Consider the following 27,549-nt stretch of genomic DNA (forward strand, 5'->3'; position numbering starts at 1 on the left):
TATATGTTACATTCATATGCACTATATGATCAAAGTATATGTATGTATTCATATAGAGAGCCGTTGGCAAAACTATCTTCACCTTCTATGTCTTCATTAGTATAATAAGAAAACTTATCATACTCGACTTCATACATTTCAAAAACTTATTTCGTCTCTATAAAAAATGCAAGATTATAATTAGTTCATGAAATAATCGTTTTGGGGTTTATTTTTCTTTTTCCAATTCATCATAACAATACAAAACTTTACTAGATGATCAAAATCAAATTATATAGTGGCCGTCAAATAGCCACGCTTCTCGAATTTTAATTCATGTATGTCGAAAATGTGCTACGCAAGAAAATATAAAAATAAACTATACCCATCAACATAAGATATATTTTATCCAGATACATTGTACATTTGATAAAGTGGATATATATATATATATATATATATATATATATATATATATATATATATATATATATATATATATATATATATAGTCAAGTATATAGTGGAGCTCTAATAATCATTCGTTTTCCAATTCATAATAAATGCAAAATTTGATATCAATGTACCAGCATTTCATACAACAAAGTACTATAATTTGCCAACTGTACGAACTCATCGAATCTTCCAACAATGTAAAGAAGAGTTAAGATATATCTCATGCATAATGCATCCTGTTTGTATAGACCCCATCAAAAGCCGTGGTTTGTTTATTTAAAAGATAGATATGATAATTTGACGTTTTACTTAATTTATCACATATATATATATATATATATATATATATATATATATATATATATATATATAAATACTATTGATACAAGCTTTTAAGCTGGTTATGCAAAAGTAGTCATCATAAATGGTGGCTTGCGTGGGATAAGAAGCATAAATATTTGGAGTGACAATATGGCATGCCAACAAAAAAAATTTACAAAATAAATAAGTAAATAAAATAATTAGCACACCAAGCCAGAAAAAGAAATAAAATGCCATGATTTAGCACATAAGTAGCTTCCAATTAGGGAAGCACTACATTGCATTTCATGTATGTATAATAATAATTAGGTTAACAACGTTGGGTCAGCAATTATGATACGTAAACTATTTATTAAGACATTGGTTTTATGACTTAATTAGATATGACTCCCTGCTTTTATGCTATGTGTTATATATATACAAAGTTATCAAATAATTATTGACTAATAATCCCTTCACCAAATACGTATAATGACAATAACATCAAATTATTCTCAAACACGTAGAGGGTTGTTATTATATGCCTAATATTTTATCCCCAACTGTTGTCTAAAACATATGAAGGTTTTTTAATAAATTTTTGAATGAGTTTTGATGTCGGTAAAAAAGGGGACCTTTGTGAGATAATTAATTGGTTTATGAGGGGATCCATTAAAAGTTAAATCATGATGTGTTATTTTGTGATTAATTAAATCCATCCCCCAGAAATTAAGGTTCAATTTGTACCCTATAACCACTATTTTCTACTAACTACTGCTTTAGACCCTTTATAGCTGAATTATTCCTCTATCTTTGGGGATTTACATTGAAATTCGTTGAGAAAAGCTAATTTAAAGATCCAAACAAAACGTTCTCTCATCATTTGACTACGGATCCTAACTTAAACTATTATTTAAACTCCAAATTAGTTTGAAGATCTTGTCTTGTGCCCTACTTTTTTTTTTCTTTTTTCTTTTTTCTTGAAGAGCATAAGATCTGAGTGAATAATAAACCCAAAAAAAAAAAAAAAATACATGGTTGATAAATTAGGTAGTTAGAACTTAGAGTTAACCGACAAAATTAGCTAACTCAATGGTAAACACTCTACCCCCTTTAAATAAAGAGACGAGTTCAAATAACAACGAACACATTTAAAAAAAAAAAAAAAAGTTAACCTTATCGAACCTATAAATGGCTAGTTTACTATAATAGGAGATATTACAACGGTAGAAAATGAAAATAATCAATTACACAAAGTATAGATAAATGGGAAAATGACACATATATACCTTGTGTTTTAGTGAAATATCGAGTTTAACCTTTGGTTTTCAAAAATGTTGAGATCATATACCATCTGTTTAACTAAAATGACGAAATTATACCCTGAAATAGACAATAGTGCAACAAATCTTCTTTTTATTGACTTTTAATTGACGTTAACTATAATATTTATATGTAAACACCAATTATCTTTATTCGTTCGCGTCATATATGTAATTTATTTAAAAAAAACTAAAAAAAAATAAACAACAGTCTCTTAATCGTGAAGAACGCAAAAAGATGCAAAAATGTAAAAATCGACAGTTGATAGTCATCAAAATTACAGATTCGAACAGAGAACCCATGATTTAGAGTTGCAATTCGAACACAGAATGAAGTCACCTCTTGAGAGATATGAATTTTATTATTTAATTTCAATTTAAAGCTATTTTTATTTCAAAATTGGAAATTTGGAAGTTAGGATACTGTTTTGAATTTGATTCGGTTTTTCTCATATAAGAGTCAATATCATTGAAAATGAGATTTGTGACACTGTTATCCATGTCAGGGTATAATTTCGTCATTTTAGTTAAACAGAGGGTATGATCTCGAAATTTTTTAAAACCAAAGGTTAAAGTCGACATTTAACTAAAACACAAGGTATATATGTGTTATTTTCCCTAGATAAATCGATACAAAAATGTTATGATCATTTATACATAAGCAAAGCACATTAAGGAAAAAATACGAATGTTTAAGATCACCGACTTTCAAAGGGTCCTTATTACTTAGAATAATGTTTGAATTTGATATATTTTCAAATTGAACTACTTTTACGATAAGGAGCTAGCTCCTCAAATTAATTACAGCCGATTTCTAGTGAGATTACGGACCCTCTAGTTTTCTAGCCTCACCATCAACGAAACCACGAATCTCCTTGATCATGAACCTCCAACTTCCATAGAATCTTTTGCAAGACTCAGCTCGGTTCCTTGCTACGAGTTCATTCAAAGTCTAAATGATGAGTATGTTGATCTAAATTATCAACTCTTGAAATATCGAGTTTCACTCATTATCTCGGTACTTGTGATTATGAGCAAGATTTCATTAAATAGAGATTAGGAAATATAGTTTCCATAAAATCTTGTCAAGAAAGATCTTAGTCCTACTTTATTTAAGCCAAATATCCCATATCTTTTCAAATATGTGTCATATTATGATATTTTCACTATGACAAAATACGTTATCCGGTGCGACGAATGTCGCACCTAAAAGTTTATTAGGTGCGACATTAGGTGCGACAGAGTCGCACCGGATAATCCGTCGCAGAAGGTATTGGGTGCGACATGTCGCACCTAATAAGTCCCCATTTAGGTGCGACACTTTCAGGTGCGACATGTCGCACCTACTGCCCAAGTTATTTTCCTGCCAAATTTTATAGAATTGGCGGGTAAATGCATATCGGGTGCGACATGTCGCACCGAATATGTTCGCGCCATTGTATTCGGTTCGACATTATGTTTTTTCAATTAAAAAAGTAAATTAACAAAATAAAAATGAATTACATCATTCTAAATGAAATAAAAATTCAAATAATATTAATTAAACAAAATTCTAAATGAATTAGAAATAATATTATGAAAATAGAATTCTTAATTAAAAATACAAATTCTTTCCAAAAAAAGTGAAAAAAATGAATTCCTATTTTTTTTTCTTATAAAACTTATCGATAGTAGAATTTCCTCTATCGAATAAGTTGCCAGAACTTCGAGAACCGCTTCCGCGTCCTCGTCCACCGCTGCCTGACGCGCTGCCGCTCGTTCCGCCGCTTCCGTAAGGACGGTCTCGCAAGTAATCCATAGAACCAGGCGTAGAACCCGGCGTGGAACCTGGCGTCTGCTGATCCGTCCCACCTGGTTGCGATGCAGGCGGAGGTTGAGGAGTCGTGGGAGGCTGGTTGTGCTGCTGGCTGAGGAAGGCGATCTGTTGCCGCATCACTTGCAGCTCGGCTTGTTGGGCATCCATCTGAGCTCGCATCTCGGCAACCAATGGATCGGTCTGAGATGACGAACTTGACGAGCCTCCATCTAGCGTTTGGGCAACACCCAACGATGACCTTGGGATCGAAGGCCCTAAACCGACTTCCCAGTCTCCGCGCACTCCCAAAACATCGCGCATCGCGTACATCTCCGCGTCGGAGAGAGAGAGAGAGAGAGAGTTAGAGAGAGAAGAGAGAGTTATAGAGTGAGAGAGAGAGTTTGGGCGAAGAAGAAGACGCTCGGGTATAAAACATACCCTAAAACTATTAGGTGCGACACTGTCGCACCTAATAGTCATATATGTCGCACCTAATATGACTATTGGGTGCGACACTGTCGCACCCAATGTGAAATTCCAGAACCCAAAATATTCGGGGGGAATTTCTGACCGTTTTAAATTTTTAAACCCATTAGGTGCGACACTAGTCGCACCTGATAGTATTAGATGCGACAAAAGTCGCACCCAATAGTATTAGGTGCGACAATATCATATCGGGTGCGACAAAGTCGCACCGGATAGCACTAATCATCAGCGAAATTTTTAGTCGCTTGGAAGACTATCTGGTTCGACATGTCGCACCTAATACGTGCTTATGTGCGACATTTAGGTGCGACATGTCGCACCTAATACCCTTCCGCACCTAATATGTTAATTTGTAGTAGTGTTTATTGATATATATTCCTCATGTTGAAGGAGTTGAATGCATAAGCCTTTTTGGCTAATCTGCATAAACGGTCGATGACACGAATTATCCTAAAACCCAAAATTTAAAATAGAATTTAGAATTTAAAAATATAAAATAAATTAGATTTGAATTTGAACATTAAAAAAATCTACAGTATGTGAATTTTAACTATGACAGATACATTTTTTTATCCCGACAGTTTAGTTAATAAATAAGATGCCATAATTCATATACTATTTTTATCCAATGATTAAGTTCATAATTTTTTATTTAGTAAATTTTAAAGAATTTCATTATTGATAATAAACTTAATGTAATTGACAAAAGAGGCTATCTCAAATGGTAAGGACCTATGTCCCTTAGACAGAGAGTTCGAGTCACCAATCGAGAAAGCGAAAGTGAAAAAAAAAATTAAGAGTGTATGGTATAATGCTTGAGTATATATTCATAGTTTCATTCAAGATTTTTTAGAAAAAAAATGTTTGAAATAGGTTAATAGCTACCATTATTTAAAAGTATAAATTAACTATTCAAATATTAAACATATAACACAACTAAGTTACTAACTCTCCTATTATACAATGCTTCTCTTAATCTGGACCAAAATTTTAACATAGACGATCTTTAACATATTTAGGCATAAATATTTGAATAAATGACATATTTGCCCCCTATATTATGGCAGATATTTCAAGTTAGTCCTCGAATTCTGAAAACGATCTTATTCATATTTGAACTTTGTTTTTGGACCCATTTAGTCCTTCCGTCAATATTTGCATAACTCTGTCAGTCAATAGGCATATTTTAATCACGTGACAATGAAACAAGGGGCAATATAGTAATGATGCATATGAATTCGAATTGTTTTAAGGAAATTGTTTAATAAAACGTTTTCTTAAAATAACAATTAATTAAAAAAAAAGAATACCAAACGGGCTTGGACTCATCGTCGCTCACGTCGGGTCATTTGCACGTGGTTGAGCAGCGCCTCCCATCTACGAGCCCGCCCAGATCTGTGCCTCACGTCACTGCTCCAACTCGAGAAGAATTTCTCACCGGCATCCATGGTGCTTCAGCCCGGTCCTCGCGCAGATATGGCCTGAGCTCGGCCTTATTTGTTTCAGATCTGGTCCATGAAGACGAAACTCGCCTTCCTCTTATACTGACTTCAAGCGCTCACCGCGTGCCAGTCGGAGCTGAAGCATCAGGGGGTTCTTCCCCGTCGCTCGTGCCGGGTCTTCACGAGGGAGCAGATCCGGGCTCGCTGGGGGATTATTTCCTGGGACCCATGGCAGTCGCAGGTCTTCAACGGTCACTGCTTCGATCCCAGGAAACTTCGTCATTGGAGTTCATGGGATTCTAGCCCCTGGGAGCTCTTTCGTTGGCGACCATGGCAGACCCTAGCCTGTTCATTAAATGAAGTTGCTATATAACGCACTCATATTCTTAATTGGCCTTTGATTAGTTTTGTTTGTCTGCTCATTACTCAGTTGTTTTGAATTTGATTATATTCCTTTTCTGGGTTTGTGGATTTACCGAAACATTCATTAAATGAAGTATGGATACATTCATTAAATGAATTGGAGTTCTGTGTTTTTGTTATGGTTGAGCTACTGCAACCTGTTTCGATTAATAATAAAAAAATCATCTCCATTTATTATCATAAACAGATAGGGAACGAAGATCCGAATCAAACTGTAGACACATAACTTATACTTTTGCGAACATGGAAATCAGCAAGAAATACATGAGAGTATCCATACAATTTTGATGTCTGTATCGAGTTGGACTGAAGAGTTTTACCTTGTTTCATTACTATATTGCCCCTTGTTTCATTGTCCCGTGATTAAAATATGCCTATTTGACTGACAGAATTATGCAAATATTGACGGAAAGACTAAATGGGTCCAAAAACAAAGTTCAAATATGAATAAGATCGTTTTCAGAATTCGGGGACTAATTTGAAATATCTGCCATAATATAGGGGGCAAATATGTCATTTATTCTAAATATTTAGACGATATAGATATGATATATATTTTAACACATAGCTTAACCTCATATTTAGGCAGATAATATTACATAGACGATCTAAATATGTATATTAGGGGTGTAATTGAGTTGGGTTATCGGTTTTTTCATGTGCTATCAACCCGAACAGTTACAACTAATTTTTTAGTTTTAAAATCCAAACCAACCCGATTGAAATGTAAAACCAAACCAAACCAACCCGAAAAAATCGAGTTGGTTTGGTTGGTTTTTTCGGATTATAATTCTCGACAAATGAATTTATAACTCGAATGAAAACCATATACGTATATTATATCTAAAAAATATTGTCAAATAAAATCAAAATTTTACTTATCTTTAGAAAATTTACATTTAAATAAATTTTACGCATATTTTTAACTACCAAATTTTCATGTAGTCACAAATAATAAAGTATAATACTGAATATTTTTTTTATTTAATTATAATATTATTAAAAAAATGATATTTTTTTAACAATAGTACATATAAAATATTTGCAATCTTAAAAAAATTAAAGAATTAACACTATCGGGTTGGTTTGGTTAAACTCAATCTCAAGACTATAAAAAACCAAACTAACCCGAAACAATTGCGATTTGGGTTGGTTACAACCCAAACTTCATCGGGTTTTAATGGGGTAGTTTAAAAAATAGTGCAGTTTGGTTTGAATGATCGGATTGTTCGATTTGACGGTTTTGATGAACACCCTTAATATGTGTGTGTGTGTATATATATATATATATATATATATATATATATATATATATATATATATATTAATATATATTCTTTTTTTTTTTCATACCGACTATTACCTCATCATTTGGAGTTTGAAAATATATCCCGAAAATTATGTCTGACTGTTGTGTCTTGTGTGTCACTTAAGTTTCTTTTGCAAACCAAGATTGGCATTGATATTTCAAGAAGTTGACTAAGGAGCTGAACTTTCATATTCTCTCTCACGCACAAGTAAAACTCCTCCAAAAAGAAGTAGGAAAGGAAGAAAAAAAAGGTGTTATAGCTAGGTTATTAAACTAATAAAATAGAATAGTAACCGATACGACTCTTTAGTCGGTCCAAAATAATCAAAACACAAAAGATCCGGAATCTTGTTTTTCTAAAAAAAAAATTCAACCCTTAGATATTAATCTCTTTTGGTGTGTCTCTTTCTCTTTCCAAGTTTCAAAATCTAAAACTGCCGTGATAATCGCCGGTTCACATGAAACTAGGACGAACCATTTTCTTCTTTAGAATCTATCGTTACACCTTTATCTTTAACGTCCTAACTACCCTCTAGTACTAATAGTCTAATCTAGAGTGCTAATTGCTAATTTGTTAATATATAATCAACTTTTGTTTCGTGTGATATTCCTCTAAATTTTTTTTATCCCTAAACATAGAGTAAAATTAGAAAAGAAGACTTTTTAACGTTTATAGTCCTTAAATCATTATGGAAATGGTATTTTCATACTTTAATTGATTTTGTTAGAGAATAATCTTTAAATTACTGATTTCATATATATATATATATATATATATATATATATATATTATCAAACTATTTTATTAATGAAATATGAAGCCTAAACAACTTAAATCATATTTTTAAATTTTAAAGACTTATTATAATTTCAAAAATATCATTAAGACACAATCGCTGTAACATTAAAAGTTATTTAACTTTGATTTAATACTTTTAAGTTTTGATTCTAATTAAATTAATTTATTTCATAAAATTAGCGAGTCATTTATCAGAAGTATGTTTTGATTTCACGGTGATAAGCACTCAAAGTTTTATGTATTTGTTTAAGATTAAAATACTAAAAAAGTTAATAATTTGAGGATCATTTTGCTCATGTTTTTAGTTTACGATCAAACATCACTAGTTTTGCACTATAAAACTAAATAAATAAAGCAATTATCCTCTTCTTTGTTTTTTAACTTTGGAATGATGATCCTCGCTGGATTTGTGGGTCAATGGTAATTTTGTTTATTTGGGGTGACTCCTGTTTTTTTTTCTATCAGGGACGTAACAGACAGGAGTTAAAAAGATTTGTTTTTTTTGAACAAAAGTTAAAAAAACAGATGAAATTATATCAGAAAGGGCATAGCTGCATAAGTAGTGGAATGGTAAAAAAAAGAGAGGTGGTAGTTATTTTCCTTTTTTTTTTTTTTTTTTTTTTTTTTTTAAATATATATCGTTGTTGGCACAAGATATTGTCCGCTTATTTATTTATTTATTTATTTATTTACTATGTCACAATTTTTATTTATTTATTATTATTAATTTTTTGTTTGTGAATGTGGTTTAGAGCTAAAGCTAAATTTGAATGGAAAAACCAATACTAATTCATTATTAGTTTATACAGCTTGTACTTCTGTATCATTATGGCTTATATCATTAGCAAATTAAATTATTTAAGGCTTTTAGGCTACAATTAAACATAATTAACCCATGCATTAGCGACTATACAATTAACTATACACAACCATGCAATGGACGGTATTCATTCGTCAAAAGTTTTTCTTTATTTTTTATTGAGAAAATATCATATATATTCCTTATTTTTAATCGAAATGCAACGTCTATTCTAACGATTTCTAAAAATATCAGATATATTTTTTTACGTCATGATTTCTAGCATGTTGTATTCTCGGAAAGTTTTATTAAAAAAGATAGTCAGATTTGCAATAGGAGAATAATAATTTCTGAGAAACTCAACTAAAATCATAAAAAGGGTCATATTTGACGAATAAAACCTTTTAAGGTATAAACGCATTATTTATAATAATATAAAGAGATACATTAAATGTCTAGACACCATGAAAATTATGAATGCATTTCAATTAAACACAAAAGATAATTATGAATGCATTTCAATTAAACACAAAAGATGCTGTTTTTCCATTTTTTTTTTTCCTTTATTGGTATCCGTTGCTTTTTCCTCTATATAATAGTTCAAATTCTAACAGCTATGTTTTGGGAAGGGTCTAGGTTAAATATGAGAAGTTTCGAATATATTAACCTACTACTTAACCGTAAAGTTAGTTGGGATATTTGTGATTATATAACTATTTGGTTTTTATTTTATGTTTATTATTTATAGGAATATCTAATTAGCGTCTTTAATAATAGACTAATTTTGAGCGTAATGAGCAATATACCCACATTGAATACATCTTATCCAAAGCATGGTTTTGTAACTTACTCGAGGAACAACCTTCCCTCAATCATTCACTCTCTCTCTCTTTCTCACACACAGACAAACACACAAATATATATATATATATATATATATATATACACACACACACACACACACTACAGGGGGAATATTATGGGACAAAATAGGTAGAGTTCACGGAAGATAACTGGACGAGAGCCCAAACTATAACAATATATATTAATCACGTGAAAGCTAAACTAGGTTTTTTTTATGAGCCTTTTAGACATTTATTTTATATTTATCCGGATTCTGCTACGATTTGTTTGTAAAAGTTGTCTCAAAGAGTGACTCCATTAATGAATGCTATGTTCATGGTTGATTGATTTGCAAGAGTCATAGTTATTAAACGATTTTTCCTATGAATTAGTGTAAGAAACAAAGAAAATAATATGATGTTGTTTCAAAATATTGAAATTGTTTGCTTTGTCTTTATCTTGTGAAAGAAGGGCTAGCTATAAGCAACAGACTAAGTTATGAATAATTTTTCTTTTATTTGTTCAATTTTTGCAAGAAAACCTTAAAATATAAGCTCACAGTAGACCTTGTAGCTATAGCAACTTAATTTAAGGGTTATGGGGAATAGGTCTTCATGAAATTTAGGATTCTAAACTTTCAGAAGAAGAGTGATTGGATCACGAGCACCAAGCAAATATTTGCATTTAATAAATTTGAAGAAGTTACTTCTAGGTCTAGGCATTGGCTTACATTTTCTATGTATTTTAGATATTTTATATATTTTTTTTATATTTTTTATGTTAAATGTCGTATTTTGCCCCAGATACGTTAACCAAAGCTGCCGGTCGTCAATTTTCAAGTTTATAAAGTTTTGATAATTTCTCAATATTATAAGTTTGATATATTTACCAAAGAACACAATTCAGGACTAAATGCTAGTGATGGATGAGATTGTCACAAATTAATTTAATAAAAGAGCTCGATTTTGTTTTTAATATGTTTCCGTTCAGAATATTTAGAAGAATACTTGGGAATCCAACTCCAAAATTCCGAAGTTTTCAGCTTTGTTAATGAAAAAAAAATTAAAAATATCGTCGAATTTCGCATAAATTACTGAATTATCTACGAAATTTCGATATCGACATACAATAGTAGACGTCTTCCGAAAACAAAAAACAGTCTTCTTTTTTAGCTAGGGCGATTTATCAAAACCTTAACATTACACTACATTGAAATGAAAAATCCTTAATGTAATACCACATTAAAAAAAAATAAAAAAATCAAACATAAGACATCTGGTTCTTTAGCTCGTCATCTTATGGTTCTTCAACTTTACATCTGGTTTTGACACTTCCTATAGTAGCTTATTATTAAGGGCTCAAGTTATACAAATACATAGAATGAAACACAAGGCACTAAAAACAACAATAATCGTAAGGTCTTCCACGCAGAAGAAAGAAACTATCACTACATTCAGCGAGAATCTGTAATTGAAATTACTAAAAAAAATGATTTCTTAAAATTTTCCCCTAGTAAAACTAAAACCTAAGCTAAGAAACTACAATCATGTTAAGATTGGTCAAAACACATCACCACATGCTCGTAACTGGGAGAGACGATATCGCAGCAACAAAGAATTATCAACTCAGCGAAAGTCGAAAAGAAATGACCTGATCAACCAGAGATGGGCTGAAATGAACATTTTACCTCATCGTAAAGCCACCTGTAAAAAAAATAAAAAATAAAAAATAAAAAATTGTTATTCCATAATTTATGCGGATGAACGAACATAGGGCCATGATAAGAAATTGAAAGAAGAGATTCACGTACTTGCAAAGATATACCGGTGGAAGTCCAGTGGTAGATTCGGGAGATAGCTGATCTCGTCTTCCACATTCTTCTTGATATTTGGTCTGGGGAAGAACCTTGCAAAGTCCTTTCATTTCGCCGGTCGTTACAATGGCATCTTGATTAGATTCATAAACCTGCATAAATAACCGATTTAAAAAAAAAAAAAAAAATTCTGAAGAATCTACGATAGTTTGGAAAATGGTTGCGGTAAAAATACTTGGTTAAAAAATAAATAATATCATACCTCGTTGCTGCCGGAGGAACAAGGGCGGCCCAGACTTTCCGGTAAGTCACTCGGAAAAATGTATCTATTAGCAATAACCCACTTTGACCCGGTTTTTGCGTCCTCCCACATAGACTGTATGAACAATGATAAAAAGACAGAGACCATGTTACAAGAATATTTGGGAGATAAATTGTCACTGAACAGAAAATAATACGGCTGAACTAGTATATAGATATCATCGGTGGTAATATTCGGGTTTACTTGCCTTGATCTTTGACGGTGTCGTTTTCCCATGGTCAGATGCGAAGAGAGCATGATCTTGAAGATTGTATGTGACCCCATCGACTTGACATGTCTGGTAAAAGGTCTTCTCATTTACAACCTGAGTTACGTTACCGACCCATTCAAACGAAAGTGAATCGTTCGGAGGAGTTCCAGAATGTTCCACAACCTCATTTGCATTTTGATTCAGAGGAGTTCCAGAATGTTCCACAACCTCATTTGCAGTTTCATTTTCAGTTTCAGTTGCAGTTGCAGAGCTTGTGTCCTTCTTGTCCCGATCAGTAGTTTGCTTATCTTGCTTACTATTATCATCCATTAAAGCACATTCTGAAGTTTCATTCAATTTGACTTTATCCACGTCCATCTCGGTTGGTTTCTGGTCTTGAAGATCCCCAGAAGCATCATCTTCGGCGTGAGTTGACTGCTCTGGTGGGTCAACAACAAGCGATTCTTGAGGTGGTTGAGAACATTCGGCCTTGTTTTCAACAGTCTCAGGCGAGGGATCAACAGACTCGTCCTGAAGAGTCGATGATGGTTCGGAATTGTTGACGATTTGTGAAGAGCTTTCAGTCGAACCGATGTCCGAAGAAGCAACAGCCGCTTCCAAGGATTTCAGAGAGCTATTTGTGCAGTTTCCCAAAACAGGTTTCTCGTCAACGGTATTACTAACCGAAGAAGTTTCAACCTTTTGGGCATTCTGAACATCATCAACAGTCTTCGAATCTGCTGTTGAATCGACATTATTATGACTCTCTAGAGCTGAACTTCCATTTGCAGTTGTGTTCTGCAGAGTCGGTTTCGGATCTAGCGCACCAATTTTCTTATCCGAATCTGACTGAAATCCAGCCGAACTCAATTGACCTTTCACCGGTATATTACTTCTCATTACGCGGCCATATTTCGGAGGCAAAGGTTTTCCGTTGCTCAATGCCAAGCACTTTGAACAATGCCACTCGCCTCTAGGGATTCCTCTCTGATTAGACGACTGTGCACATTTGGTGTGATATCCTTTCTCACAGGCATCGCAAACGAGCGCGCTATCCACGTCGCTGATGGTGAGCTGGCAAATTTGGCAAGTCAAAGCCTTGTTCATATAGTCCCTCGACGGAGGAATCCACGTGGGATGATCGGGAAGCTTGGGTTGTAATAGCTTCTGAACTATCTTTGCGATTTCGTTGTGGGTATTGGCAGGAATTGAAGGAGGCTGAGAATATTTTACGGGCTTCAAAGGCGAAATTCCGGGAACCGGTTGAGCGAGAAACGGCACGAAATTCTGATCTCTTGGAGGGATTAATCGTGGGACATTCGTTTGAGGAGTTGTACCAACCTTGGCGGGTATATGCATTTGATGCTTGTTCTGTTCCGGTCCACTTTTAGGAGCTTGAGGGTGCACAGTCCACGATGGAGCACTGACTGATTGAGGATTTGAAGAACTTACTGCACAAAAATATTAATCAGATATCACAAATGTAAGAGCGTCACATTTGGTTCTATAGCAAACCGTTATAAAAGTCTATATCTCAAACAATGTATCATAACATTAGTATGGTAGACATATTCGAGATGCTCTTAGAATATCCTACACATTAATTTTGAGGTAAAATAAAAATGAGAATCCAAATTATTTCGAGTGTTTGTACTGATATTACCTTGTCCTTGTGGCGCATAAGAAGACCCGTTTGGCCTTCCCAAATTACTAGTACCGGGAAAGCTATTAGAAACCGCGGATGGCTTGACATCATTACTTGGAAACTGATACTGCACCGATGTAGGCATTGCTGTGGAAACATGACCCACAACCGGATTCGATTGATTGCTCTGTTTATCCAACGGAATCGTTCGTGTAGTATGATGAGTAGTCCCTCGGCTTTCAGCGGCGGAGTTAAAGCCAGTCTGCAATGGTGGTGAGGTAAACGGAGCCGACTGTGCCAAGTATTTTTTGGTTTCCTCCATCTAGGATTTAGAAGGAAAAAAAAAAGAAAGATATGTTAGTCGAAATGCTTGTTTATAAAGTAATCAGACTCATCACTACAAAGCTTATCATCTCTATGGCCTATGTCCTTAAGTCATATAATTGCACTGAACCAACTTGATTAAACTTGAACATATCTAAGAATATATCAGATTTCTAGTTGTTGTATCCACAGGTGGATAGTTTCTTGGTTTAGTACAGAATTGGAAAAAATAAAAAAAAAAAGGTTCAAAGTTTGTTGTTTTCCTATGTTTCATAGATCCTAAAATCCATCAATTAGATTAATTCCAACATTACTAAGCAAACAACAGAAAGTTACAAGTTTCCTTCCCAGAGATGTTATTCCAAATTACCAAGACTTGAATATTCCCTCCCCTATTAGTACCTAAACACTAGAGGAGAAAAAAGTTTACATTTTTTTTTCTTACATCCTCAGACAGTCATCAAATTCTAAGAAACATGTATTGAACTACATATATTTTAGTTCCAAATTGTTAATTTCAATCAAGAGAGCAAAATCAATGAACTACACAATTGCATCATAAAAGTCTTGAACTTTCACTTATTTACAAAAGTCTAAAAACCAACTACGCATAAACATCAGAACTTGACTTGATTTACCAATAGACAATTTAATACGCAGAAATCAAACACCAAAATAAATAAATCTTAGTGCAAGTCAACCAAACCCAAAATAACTCCCCAAAGCAACAAACTTCGATCCATACCTTCCTCTTCGTCTGCGAAAACCTCTCCGCAACCGTCAACCTCGGACCCTTAAACCCTAACTTCTGATCCTTAAGCCGAGAATTCATCCCCAAATCCTCAATCACCGCACCGACAGCTTCCCTGGTCACGATATCCTTTGGAGCGAGTCCTTCGCAGAGCTCCGCGAGCTTCTCCCTCGCCTCCGCCATGAGCTCGATCTCCGCCGCCGTCGGCTTCTCTCCGGCGCGGACCCTCGCCATCGCCGCCAGGACCAGAACGATCTCCGCCACTCTCTTCTTCACTCCTCTTCCCCCGCCGATTCTCGGCTTCTTCGTCGGCCTAGCCTCCTCGGAATCGCCATTCTCCACCGCCGGGGCTAGATTCTCCGGCGCCGGGGCTGGATTCTCCGGCGCGGAATCCATCGACGGCCTTGAGACGAACACGCAGCTCGCGATTCAAGCTCGAGACGGAGAAAGTGGAGAGATAGCCAGAGAAACCCTAGAGCGAGAGAGAGATTGGGAATACGATTGTAAGGTGAGAAAAATCAGAGAAATCAAATGGCTGTTTTGGCGGGTAATTTGGGGGGAGAGATTGTTTAAGAGTGATTTTTATATAAGAGAGCCAAAATTCGAGTTTTTGAGGGAGATTTGGCTGTGCAGAGAGATAGTTTTAGTTTTAGAGAGAGAAACGAAAGAGAATCGATTTTTTATTTTTTCGTGATAAAGATTGGTTCTTTTCTTTCTTTTTATTTAAACCCGGTTTATTTTACTTGGGCTGGATTGGACTGCCTGTGGGTCTCATATTTGCGCAAATTAACTCCACTACCCTGTTTTCAAACCTAATTCCTCAAATATATATTTTTATTTCATAAATACTTTTTTTCCTTGTTTTTTTACACTTTTTTCTTTTCTTTTCATGTTTCCAGTTTTATTATTATTTTTTATTTATAAAGTTTCCAGTTTTATTAAGAATAAGAGTAAAATCAATAGAAAATAAAGAAGAAAAGTATTAATGAAACGTTTGGAATTTTGAGGTTTCAAAGAATAACCATTTTAAAAAAGGTGGAATTTTCCCTAAGCTTTTGCTGAAAAATTGGGGCCGGATATCTGTCTATATTTGGTGTAAATCAAGGTTTGAAATGCCGATTGTCGATTTTGTGTCGATGGTCTCAAAAATTGAAAATTGCAGTGACTAATAAAAATTGCGACGATGTGAAAATTTAAAAAAAATTGTATCAACGAAAATTGTGGTTGCCGACGGAAATAGTGGTAAAACACGAAAATTGCAATTGAAATAATATTGTAAAATATATATATATATATACATATATGTATATGTATAACATTTTTTTTTTCATTTTCGTTTACTGTTTGGTTTAGTGTAATTGTACTATGTATTATTTGAAAGCCTAGAGTGTAAACAACCAACTTATGCATTGAATCTCTTATTAAAACCTCTATCCCTTTATAACTAAGCCCAATTAATAAAGCACATTTATAATTTATATGCCCATTTATTCACCATATCACCAAAACCATACCTCACCAAAGCTATCCCAGCGTCTGTCCCTTCCTCTCCCCTGTTACCTCCCTCTCCTCTTATGTGCACCTCTATTATTAAAAAATAAATTAGACAAATTTTTTAATATGGATAAATAAATCATCAGATGTTTTATCCATATTTCTCTTCGAATTATATCATTTTAAGATGCAGAATGCAAATGTTGGGCTTGAAATTAACATTCGAATTTCGGTTTGACACCGAAGGAAATGTCGGCGACTTTACGGCGAAATGACGGAAATATTGTTGGTTTTGCAAATGAGGTGACGAAATAACGTAGTCTCCGTCGACATCGCGATTTCAGTGACACGACAATGAAAAAACGACGGCAATTTACGGCGAAACGATCAATAACTCACAAATGTGTGGAATTCCATATTTAATGCAATTTCGGCGTTATATCTTTGAAATTCCCCGAAATTTTAAATATTGGTGTAAGTAGTTTACAGTATCTTTTTTCAAACTTAATCCCCTCAAATATTTTGTCTACTTTTTCATTCCATAAATACCTCTAAATACTTGTTATTGTTTACCATTTTGTGGATATATTTTCAATATATATTTTTTGATCGAATATTTTCAATATATATTTTCGTTGTTGTTTACGGTTTTATTATACTGTTAGGAGTTTCATTCAAACTTTTCTTCAATTTATTAAATTCAATTTCATTTCAAATAACGAAAAGTAAAATATGAAATACCAACTCTCGTGAGTTTTTCAATATGTCAATTATTTCTACAACTTTTAGAGTTACAATTTTTTTTTTAATTTTTTTAAATTTTTTTTAAGTGTTTACTGTTTTATTTAAAATAAAGATGTTTTACAGTTTCTAAAATCGGTATTCATAAAACTTTTTTTATTGTCATATTCTTGGATTAAGCATACAAAATTGTACACGGCGCGCGCGCGCACACACACATTTTTTTAATGAAAGATTGAAATGCATTTTAATTGATGGTCAATGACTTAGTCAACAAAATTTATTGATCTCATGATTTTTTTTCCCTTCTACGTCGCAAAAATGCAGCAAAATTGTTATTAGGTTGTGATTTCCCTTTTCATCTACAAATGGAAAAGACGCCATTTATCAACGTACGACCGGCATTGAAGAATTCCTCCAAAATCATGCAAGTCCCAAAAGATGCTCTTACCGCCACATTAGGATTATGACCGAGGCTTTAACGAAAAACTCGGCGAAGGAGGCTTTGTGTTGGTGTACAAAGGAAAACTTTCTAGCGGTTCTCACGTAGCGGTCAAAATGTTGGGTAAATCCAAGGGAAACGGACAAGATTTCGTCGATGAAGTCGCTACCATCGGAAGATTTCGATTGGTTGGCTTTTGCGTCGAGGGTTCGAAACGTGCTCTCGTCACCAAACACTTGTTTACATTAAAATATTATAATTTCAAGAAGAATGTATTTTTCATCGAAAGGTTTAAATGCAATAATGATTTTTTTTAGGACAAAATTGTTTTCTCATGATTTTTTTTTTTTTTAACTGGAATGGGATTTTTAGGACCAAGAATAATAATTGGCGTTTCATTGGTGATTGCCCTTTTCATCTATAAATGGAGAAGACGCCATTCATCAACATATGACGATATAGAAGAATTCCTCCAAAGGCACGCAAACTTGATGCCCACAAGATACTCTTACAGCAACATTAGGAAGATGACCAAAGGCTTCAAAGAGAAGCTCGGCGAGGGCGGCTTCGGGTCGGTGTATAAAGGAAAACTTTCTAGCGGCGCTCACGTAGCGATCAAAATGTTGGGTAAATCCAAGGGAAATGGACAGGATTTCGTCAATGAGGTCGCCACAATCGGAAGAATACACCACATGAACGTGGTGAGATTGGTCGGATTTTGCGTAGAAGGTTTGAATCGCTGTCTTGTCTACGAATTTATGCCCAACGGGTCTCTAGAAAAATACATTTTCTCGAAGAAAGGTGAGCTACTACACGAGTCGTTGAGCTTCGAGAAAATATTTGACATCTCACTTGGGGTCGCTCGGGGCATCGAATATCTTCACCGGGGGTGCGACATGCAAATCCTTCACTTTGACATCAAGCCCCACAACATTCTTTTGGACGATAATTTCGTTCCGAGGGTTTCCGATTTCGGGCTGGCTAGGTTGTGTCCTTCGGACGATAGCATGACTTCGTTGACTGCGGCGAGAGGGACGATTGGATACATTGCTCCGGAGTTCTTTTACAAAAATATCGGCGGAGTCTCCCACAAATCCGATGTCTACAGCTTTGGAATGTTGCTCATGGAAATGGCGAATAAGAGGAGAAATGTGAATGCAGATGCTAATAACACAAGTGAAATTTATTTTCCGTCGTGGATTTACGGCCAATTCAGTCAAGGAAAGGGCATGGAGAAAGACGACGCGACAGAGATCGAATGTAGACAAGTCAAGAAGATGATCATCGTGGCATTGTGGTGTATACAGCTGAAGCCTTGTGATCGCCCCTCGATGAGTAAAGTCATTGAAATGCTCGAACAAGAACTCGAAGGCCTCCAAATGCCTCCAAAGCTATGCCTATATCCGCAAGAGCAGGACCAAGAGAATTATAGTGTTAGCGACGATGACCCTTCGGATGTGAAATCCACAGAGGCTAGTTTCATTTCAAATTCATATTTTAGGGCCACACTTAAATATGAAAGTATTTAATCCTTTACATGATGATAAATATGCTATGATCTGTTTTATTTAGTTTTTAGTGAAATTTAGTGATCGAGTGGTTGGTTCAGAAGTTGTTTATTGTAATATATATTATTTAATATTGTAATATACATCAATCCATTTCCTTTTTCTAGAAGAATACACGTTGTCTCATTTATTTTTAACAAAAGGATACTAAACAATTCCGCGGAAAATAACTAACTGAAAAGTACAAATACGTAAGGGAATACATAAGTAGAAACCTTACCGATGCATATATATGAGTCTGTTCCTAACGAAAAAACTACATATTAAAAACAATGAGCAAACAAACGAAGTATTCAAATATTCTAATTTAATTTTTCAGGAGAGATGTGAAGAATGAGAGAGAGAGAGAGAGATCCTCACAATGACCAATGCTTCGATACAGGAACCGGAGCACATATTAAAATAGATCTGCATCATTAAAGGTTATGAATCAGTTAAATGAATCGCGTAGATTTTTTCACCAAAACCCAAAAATTAAATAAAACTTTACTCGAGTGTACTTACGTCTATGGTGTGGGTAGAGAAGCTTGAATCCGTAGGCAAGCTCCTCGTGGACTTGCTCATATGAAGTCAAATTTTTATTCCTTGTCGAAATCAGAGTGACTAAATCTATACGGCAAGAGTACGTCCTCCAAATCCGAAAACGTTACCACATACGAGTGATATTTCTTGCCGGGGCGAGAAAAGGCCGAGCCGTTGATGCAAGGACTCGTGTGATCAATGTATCTTGAAGAGTTCACTCTCGCTTCGCAGCCCAAATTATGTTACACTCTGTACTAGTTTGCGAGTACCATAGGCTGGAAAATAATCTGAGCTATCAAAAGATGTGGGTAAATGGAAACGTGGTAAAAAGGAGCAATCATTTTGCCTAACATTACGATCAACGACTCGTATTGTGTGGTTGTCGTAATTTAAAGCCTCAACATAGTAATTGTAAAACGTTCTTTTACGTCTCTTTCTTTTTATTGATATTTAGCTTTGGAGTCACGTCAAAAGGAAGCCCACACGAATACAAACCATCGCCTACTTGTGAAGATTTAGATTCGTTGAGATTATTTAATTTCCGATACCAGTCTGGATACGAGATTAAATTCCCATTCAGACTACGAAACTTTCAGTCGGAGGAATGTGGATATCCCGGGTTCAACCTATCGTGCACAAGCGACGACGAAACAGTCCTTCACCTTCAAAATTATCCACACATGCTCTATGTTCGACACATGAGCTATCACGATCGGCGCATCGAAAATATCCCCATCCAAAGGCTATTATCGCTCGATCGAGGCTAGACGGAGTTTAGAGCCTGTCAACCTCTCAACAACTCGGTTTCAGTTCCATTTCGAGTTCTCGCGCCTTGTACGGATGAACTGCTCTGGCAGAGACAACAACAAAGTGTTTGTCCCGGATGGAATTCGTGTTTATGGAAGCTCGGAGATTATTCGAGACACTGGTGACTCTCAATTCATAGAGGATAACTGTCAGTTCATCATTTTGATGGTTCTTTTTCGCTCAGTTGGGGAACACGAAATTGTGAAACAGAACTTGGATGTCTTCGGAGGGTACAAAGAAAAGGTACGTATCCAAAATTATTGTATTGATTTTTGTCTGATGTCCAGCAAATCAAATCTTAAAAGTTTGTGTTTTATCATATTTTCCAGGTCCATTGAAATCGATACTAACTGCAGGTGAGTTTTGTTCTGGGTATAGATATATCCCCTTATTTTCACTTCTTGAATCTCGATTAATTATATACATTTCTTTCCAAAAAGATTTACCTGCTTAACCGAGTGCCCCTGAACTCTTAACCGTACGTATATAAGATTTACATTAAAACTTCACAGATTTTGTCCTTCTATGAAAACTGAGAAACGTGTGTTTTTGTTATTGATCTTCAGTTTGTACATGTACATGTAAGAATAATATAGTCTCTAATCCTAAAACATATGATTAGAAACATGAACCTTAAAGCGGAAGCTAAATGGATCAAGCGTTTACCTCCGGCCATTGTTATCGGAAAATCGTCGGAGCTTTATCGGTGACTCGGAATGGCTTCGCCGGCGTCAAGGAACGTCGTTTTGCTCTTCTAAACCGAAATAACCTCGAACTAGATGGTGTGTGTTTATGAATGAGATTAAAAGGCTTAGGGACCAAAACAACTCTCTCTCAATTTATAAACCGGTTCCTTTCCATCAAAGAGAAACGGAAATGAGAGGCTTAATGTGTATTGATTCGTTGCTATAATTATGGGATTTGATAGACCATAAATGGAGAGATATATCATAACGTATTTACTTAATATACTCCATATACAATATACGGTAATTAGTATCCATATATTCTATATTCGCAATGTATATCTTACATTCTCCCACTTGGTCTATAAATTCAATATATGTCACAAGAAAATTAATATATAGATCATGGCGATAAGTCCTCTATAAATGAGTATTATCTTCCATGTATCATATATATTACTTTTCACAAATTACCCATAAAAAAAATAATGAATAAACCATATGTTTATTCTAGGTCCAAACATAATAAAATACTTCTCAAATCAATAATGATAATGAATGTGCACAAACCATATGAGAAATATTAAACTGAATACGAGTTTCATAAATGGAAATGTAGCGTACTATGAAAAATTACATTATGGAACCAATAAGTCCCATATTTTCCACATGATCCTTAAATTTCTTTGGTGGCATGCCTTTAGTCAAAGGATCGACAATCATCAACTCAGTGCTAATGTGTTGGATGAGCACTTTTCCATCTTTAACACGTTCTCTTATGGCTAGATACTTGATGTCGATATGCTTACTTCGACTTCCACTTTTGTTATTCTTAGCCATAAAGACAGCAGCTGAGTTGTCACAGTACAACTTAATAGGCCTAGAAATAGAGTCTACAACTCTAAGCCCAGATATAAAACTCTTCAACCAAACACCATGTGATGTAGCTTCAAAACAAGATACGAACTCGGCCTCCATGGTGGAAGTAGTGACCAACGTCTGCTTCGTGCTTCTCCAAGATACAGCTCCGCCGGCTAGCATAAACATATATCCTGAAGTGGATCTTCTGGAATCTATGCAGCCTGCGTAGTCAGCATCAGAGTAACCAACCACCTCCAATTCATTGGTTCGTCTGAACATAAGCATGTAACCCTTTGTTCCTTGAAGGTATCTCATAACCTTCTTTGCAGCTTTCCAATGGTCAAGACCTGGGTTACTCTGATATCTACCCAATACTCCAACAACATATGCAATGTCAGGTCTGGTACAGACCTGAGCATACATAAGGCTTCCCGCAGCGGAAGCATATGAAATATTCTTCATTTGATCCCGCTCAAGATCATTCTTTGGACATTGATCAAGACTGAATTTGTCACCCTTCACAACAGGTGCTATACTTGGCGAACAATCTTTCATCCGAAATCTCTCTAGAACTTTGTTGATATAGGTTTCTTGAGACAAACCCAAAATGCCTCGTGATCTTTCCCTATGGATCTTAATGCCAATGACATAAGATGCCTCACCCATATCTTTCATATCAAAGTTCTTAGACAGAAATTGTTTCACCTCGTACAACATTCCATTATCATTAGTCGCTAACAAAATATCATCCACATATAAAACAAGGAAACATATCTTACTCCCACTGACCTTCTGGTATATACATTGATCCATGACATTCTCTTCGAAACCGAAAGAAGTTATAACATCATGAAATTTTAAATACCATTGGCGGGAGGCTTGTTTTAAACCGTAAATGGATTTATTAAGCTTGCAGACTAAATGCTCACCGTGACTAGAGGAGAATCCTTCTGGTTGTTTCATGTAAACCTCTTCCTCTAGATCTCCGTTAAGGAAGGCCGTTTTCACATCCATTTGATGTAGCTCGAAGTCAAAATGAGCTACTAATGCCATAATTGTGCGAAGTGAATCTTTCTTTGATACAGGCGAAAATGTATCAGTGTAATCAATTCCTTCTCTTTGAGTGAACCCTTTGGCTACAAGTCTTGCTTTATGTCTCTCGATGTTGCCTTGTGAGTCTTTCTTTGTTTTAAAGACCCATTTGCATCCGATGGCTTTTACACCATCAGGCAACTCGACAAGATCCCAGACTTGATTCTTTCCCATAGAGTTCATCTCTTCAATCATAGCCTCGTGCCATAAGTTAGATTCTTTAGAACTTACAGCTTGTGAAAACGTTTCAGGATCATTCTCGGCTCCAATGTTGCCGTCCATTTCTTGCAGATATACTTCATAATCACTAGGGATTGCTGAATTTCTAACTCTAGTAGATCTTCTTAATGGTGCTTCATCATGATCTTGATGATCTTGTTGTTCAACAGGTTGTTCAATATGTTGTTCAACATGATCTTGATCAGCAACTTGATCTACAGGATCAGCATTATCAACTTGTGGAACTTCAATAGTTGGTTGTCGTACACACGATTGAGCTTGAGGAGTGTGTATGATAATCAATCTATCACTTGAACTAGAAGGTTCAGCTTCATTGTGATCCATTGAAGAGACCGAATCACGCAATGGGTCACTCCCTCGAATCAAGTCATTCTCAAGAAATTTTGCATTCATTGATTCCACAATCCTAGTACTGTGAGATGGACAATAGAATCTATAACCTTTAGACTTCTCGGCATATCCAATGAAATACCCACTAATAGTCCTAGAGTCTAGTTTCTTTTCTTGTGGATCATAAATTCTCACTTCAGACGGGCATCCCCAAATGCGTATATGTTGCAAACTGGGTTTCCAACCTTTGAATAACTCAAAAGGCGTTTTTAAAACAGCCTTGGTTGGAACTCGGTTTAATATATACACAGCCGTCTTTAGTGCTTCAGTCCACAAGAATTGAGGAAGTTTTGTGGTACTCCTCATACTTCTCACCATGTCCATTAAAGTTCGGTTTCTTCTTTCTGATACACCATTTTGATCTGGAGTACCAGGCATCGTATATTGGGCAACAATCCCATGTTCTTGAAGAAACTTCGCAAATGGCCCAGGTGCTTGTCCATTCTCTGTATATCTACCATAATACTCACCACCCCTATCTGATCTCACTATCTTAATTTGTTTACCGCATTGTAACTCTACTTCAGCCTTGAAAACTTTAAAGGCATCTATAGCTTCATCCTTAGAACGAAGTAAATAGAGATACATATATCGTGAGAAATCATCTATGAAAGTGATAAAGTATTTTGGACTACTAGCATCCATGTCTGGACAACAAATGTCAGTATGTATGATTTCTAACAATTCAGTACTTCTCTTTGCACCCTTTTTAGACTTATTGGTTTGCTTTCCCTTAATGCAATCCACACAAGTCTCGAAGTTAGTAAAATCAAGAGTACTAAGTACCCCTTCATTCACCAACCTCTTGATTCTTAAAATGGAGATATGTCCCAATCTCCGGTGCCACAATAGAGAAGAATTTTCATTCATAATACAACGTTTCAACCCAGCAGTAACATTCAAAGAGTTATAAGCAGTATTATTTTGCAAAGTAACAGAATAAAGACCATCATGAGACAATGTACCATAACCAACAGTTTTAGATTTATTTAATAATGTAAAACATCATCCAAAAAGTTAAAACCAAAACCAAAAGGTACAAGTCTCGAAACTGAAATTAAATTCCTTGAAAAACTAGGAACATAAAAGGTCTTTTCTAAATGCAAAATAAAACCAGTACTCAAAACCAAATTGCAAGAACCAACAGCCTCCACATGTGAGCTCATCTTCCCTCCTGAGAGGATATAGCACTCACTACCCACTGGCTTCCGTAGGTTTTGCATACCCTGCAAAGTATTTGAAACATGGATTGTAGAACCAGAGTCAATCCACCAAGTATTATGATCAACATCAGTTAGATTTGATTCATAACATACAAACGAAAATTGAATACCTTTCTTCTCAAGCCAATTCTGGAACTTAGAGCAGTCTTTCTTCATGTGTCCTTTCTTCTTGCCAAAGAAACACTTTGACTCTTTCTTAATGTCCGGTTTGACAGAGAGCTTGCCTTTGCCTTTGGCACGATCTTTCTTCTTCCTTTCGGAGAAAGTCAGATTCACTTTCTCACCCTGTTCCATAGCCAACCTATGCTCCTCTTGAACACACATGGTCATGAGTTCATTGATTGACCATTTATCCTTATGTGTGTTATAAGAAATCTTAAATGGACCATATTGTTGGGGCAGAGTGCACAGAATAAAGTGAACCAGAAAGGTTTCAGACATTTCAACTTCCAGTGTCTTTAATTGAGCCGCAATATCCCTCATACGCATGATATGATCACGCATACCTCCTATTCCAGTGAGCTTCACGGATGAGAACTGCATGATAAGAGTACTAGCCAAAGCCTTATCTGAAGTGACAAATTGATCGTCTATTGCTTTCATTAAGAGACGAACATTGTCATATTCCTCAATTGAACCCCTAACCCCAGCAGATACTTTGGTCTTTATGAACATAACGCAGAGGCGATTAGATCGCTCCCACTTTTCATAAAGATCAACCTGATCAGGGGTACTTTTCTCAGTGATTTTAGGGGGTTCAGGCTTCCTTATGGCATAATCAATATCCATCCATCCCAGCTGAAGGAGAACTCTTTCTTTCAAAACCTTAAAGTTGTCCCCTTTGAGTTCGGGGACATCGCACTTAACATTAGAGTAACTAACAGTTTGACTAGCTGCAATTTATAGAAATTAAACATGCTTATAAGAATTATGTTTTTGAAGAAATTAACTATATCATGATTTACCAATGCAAAACATGTACTTAATGAATCTAGAGACATAAAATTTGCCTGTGGGCTAAAATTCTAATTCCATTAGATTCACACGATTATGATAAAACTGTCAAACTATGTTCCTTTTCCTAATACCTGTGGGTTAATTAGGAAATATAATTTGATATTTTATCCTAATTAATCATACAAATATTACAAAATTCCTGTGGGTAAATTTCATAATATAGCATATGATTAACCACAATCATTATTTTAATGTGATTTTAATTCTAAATATACAACCTAGATTAATTAAAGATGCTGTGGCTACTCTCTAATTAATAAAGATCGTATTAATCACAAAATAATATAACTAAATAAATAATATTATGCTAGTCATTAAATTGCTAAATGTTATATGCATATTACTAAATAATAATAATAAACAGTCATATAACTTCTTAATTATTCTAACACAATATAAATTTAAAAACTAAATATTTGCATACATATTCTAAATAATGCAAATAAAAGAATTAAAAGGATGTACTATTATAATAATAATATACAAAGCCAATATGCCAAAAGATGCTTGTAACAGATGTGTGCTTTCGTATATATACAGAAATAACAATAGTAATTGAAAAGCCAAATATGTATACCTATTATATAGGTTCCGTGCATTTCACCAAAAAGCACATCAAGGGATGTATTATAAATTATAACAAATATAATAGTATACATCCAATAAAGCCAAAAGAATGTTCACATGCCTAATATACTCCAAAGGCCCGGATATAAGAAACAAAGGCCCAAATAAAGGCAAATATAATCAGACAGGCCCAAGAAAACTCTAATAGCCGAGCAGTAGTAATCAAAACAACAGAATCTTAAACGACATAATTTATTTTATTTTAAACAAAGGGAAAAAAAAACATGTCGTAAAAGTCATCTTCTTCACCCGTTTTTCTGATAAAAACCCGCAAACCCGGTTAAAAAACCCGACAGTTTCTCCTTTATTTCTCCACGGTTTTCATGATTTTAAAGCACAGAATCGATCGAAAAACAATTTTAAAACGTTTGGACGTGATAGTTTTAAAATAACGTGTATCATGAAAATTCTCGAAATGGAAAAATAACAACACCGTAAACAATAAACAAGGCAGAGATATGATAATGCTCTGATACCAAATGTAAGAATAATATAGTCTCTAATCCTAAAACATATGATTAGAAACATGAACCTTAAAGCGGAAGCTAAATGGATCAAGCGTTTACCTCCGGCCATTGTTATCGGAAAATCGTCGGAGCTTTATCGGTGACTCGGAATGGCTTCGCCGGCGTCAAGGAACGTCGTTTTGCTCTTCTAAACCGAAATAACCTCGAACTAGATGGTGTGTGTTTATGAATGAGATTAAAAGGCTTAGGGACCAAAACAACTCTCTCTCAATTTATAAACCGGTTCCTTTCCATCAAAGAGAAACGGAAATGAGAGGCTTAATGTGTATTGATTCGTTGCTATAATTATGGGATTTGATAGACCATAAATGGAG

The 27,549-nt window shown here is 34.9% G+C and overlaps 2 protein-coding genes and 1 pseudogene across 2 annotated transcripts; 1 reads left to right on the forward strand and 2 right to left on the reverse strand.

Moving 5' to 3' along the window:
* Nucleotides 1–11,171: 11,171 nt before the first annotated feature.
* On the reverse strand, nucleotides 11,172–15,687 carry LOC149398618 (uncharacterized). Its single transcript, XM_089615388.1, has 6 exons — nucleotides 14,993–15,687; nucleotides 13,942–14,245; nucleotides 12,276–13,729; nucleotides 12,029–12,142; nucleotides 11,764–11,918; nucleotides 11,172–11,656 (listed from the first exon to the last, which is right to left on the reverse strand). Exons 1-6 carry the CDS (start codon nucleotides 15,392–15,394, stop codon nucleotides 11,608–11,610), a joined length of 2,478 nt encoding a protein of 825 aa, XP_089471514.1. The 5' UTR covers nucleotides 15,395–15,687; the 3' UTR covers nucleotides 11,172–11,607.
* A 2,323-nt stretch (nucleotides 15,688–18,010) lies between these two features.
* LOC149398619 (rust resistance kinase Lr10 pseudogene) lies at nucleotides 18,011–19,345 on the forward strand (annotated as a pseudogene).
* Nucleotides 19,346–25,253: 5,908 nt separating this feature from the next.
* Nucleotides 25,254–27,284, reverse strand: LOC149398620 (uncharacterized; the record flags this gene model as incomplete). Its single annotated transcript, XM_089614630.1, has 2 exons — nucleotides 27,275–27,284; nucleotides 25,254–25,957 (listed from the first exon to the last, which is right to left on the reverse strand). Coding segments are annotated over exons 1-2 (714 nt in total), but the record flags the coding sequence as incomplete, so codon positions are not given.
* Nucleotides 27,285–27,549: the final 265 nt, after the last annotated feature.

Source organism: Urtica dioica, chromosome 5 (genome assembly GCF_054948205.1).
Source record: "Urtica dioica subsp. dioica isolate 48M chromosome 5, U.dioica_male_clone48M_v1_H2, whole genome shotgun sequence".
Classification (NCBI taxonomy): Eukaryota; Viridiplantae; Streptophyta; class Magnoliopsida; order Rosales; family Urticaceae; genus Urtica; species Urtica dioica.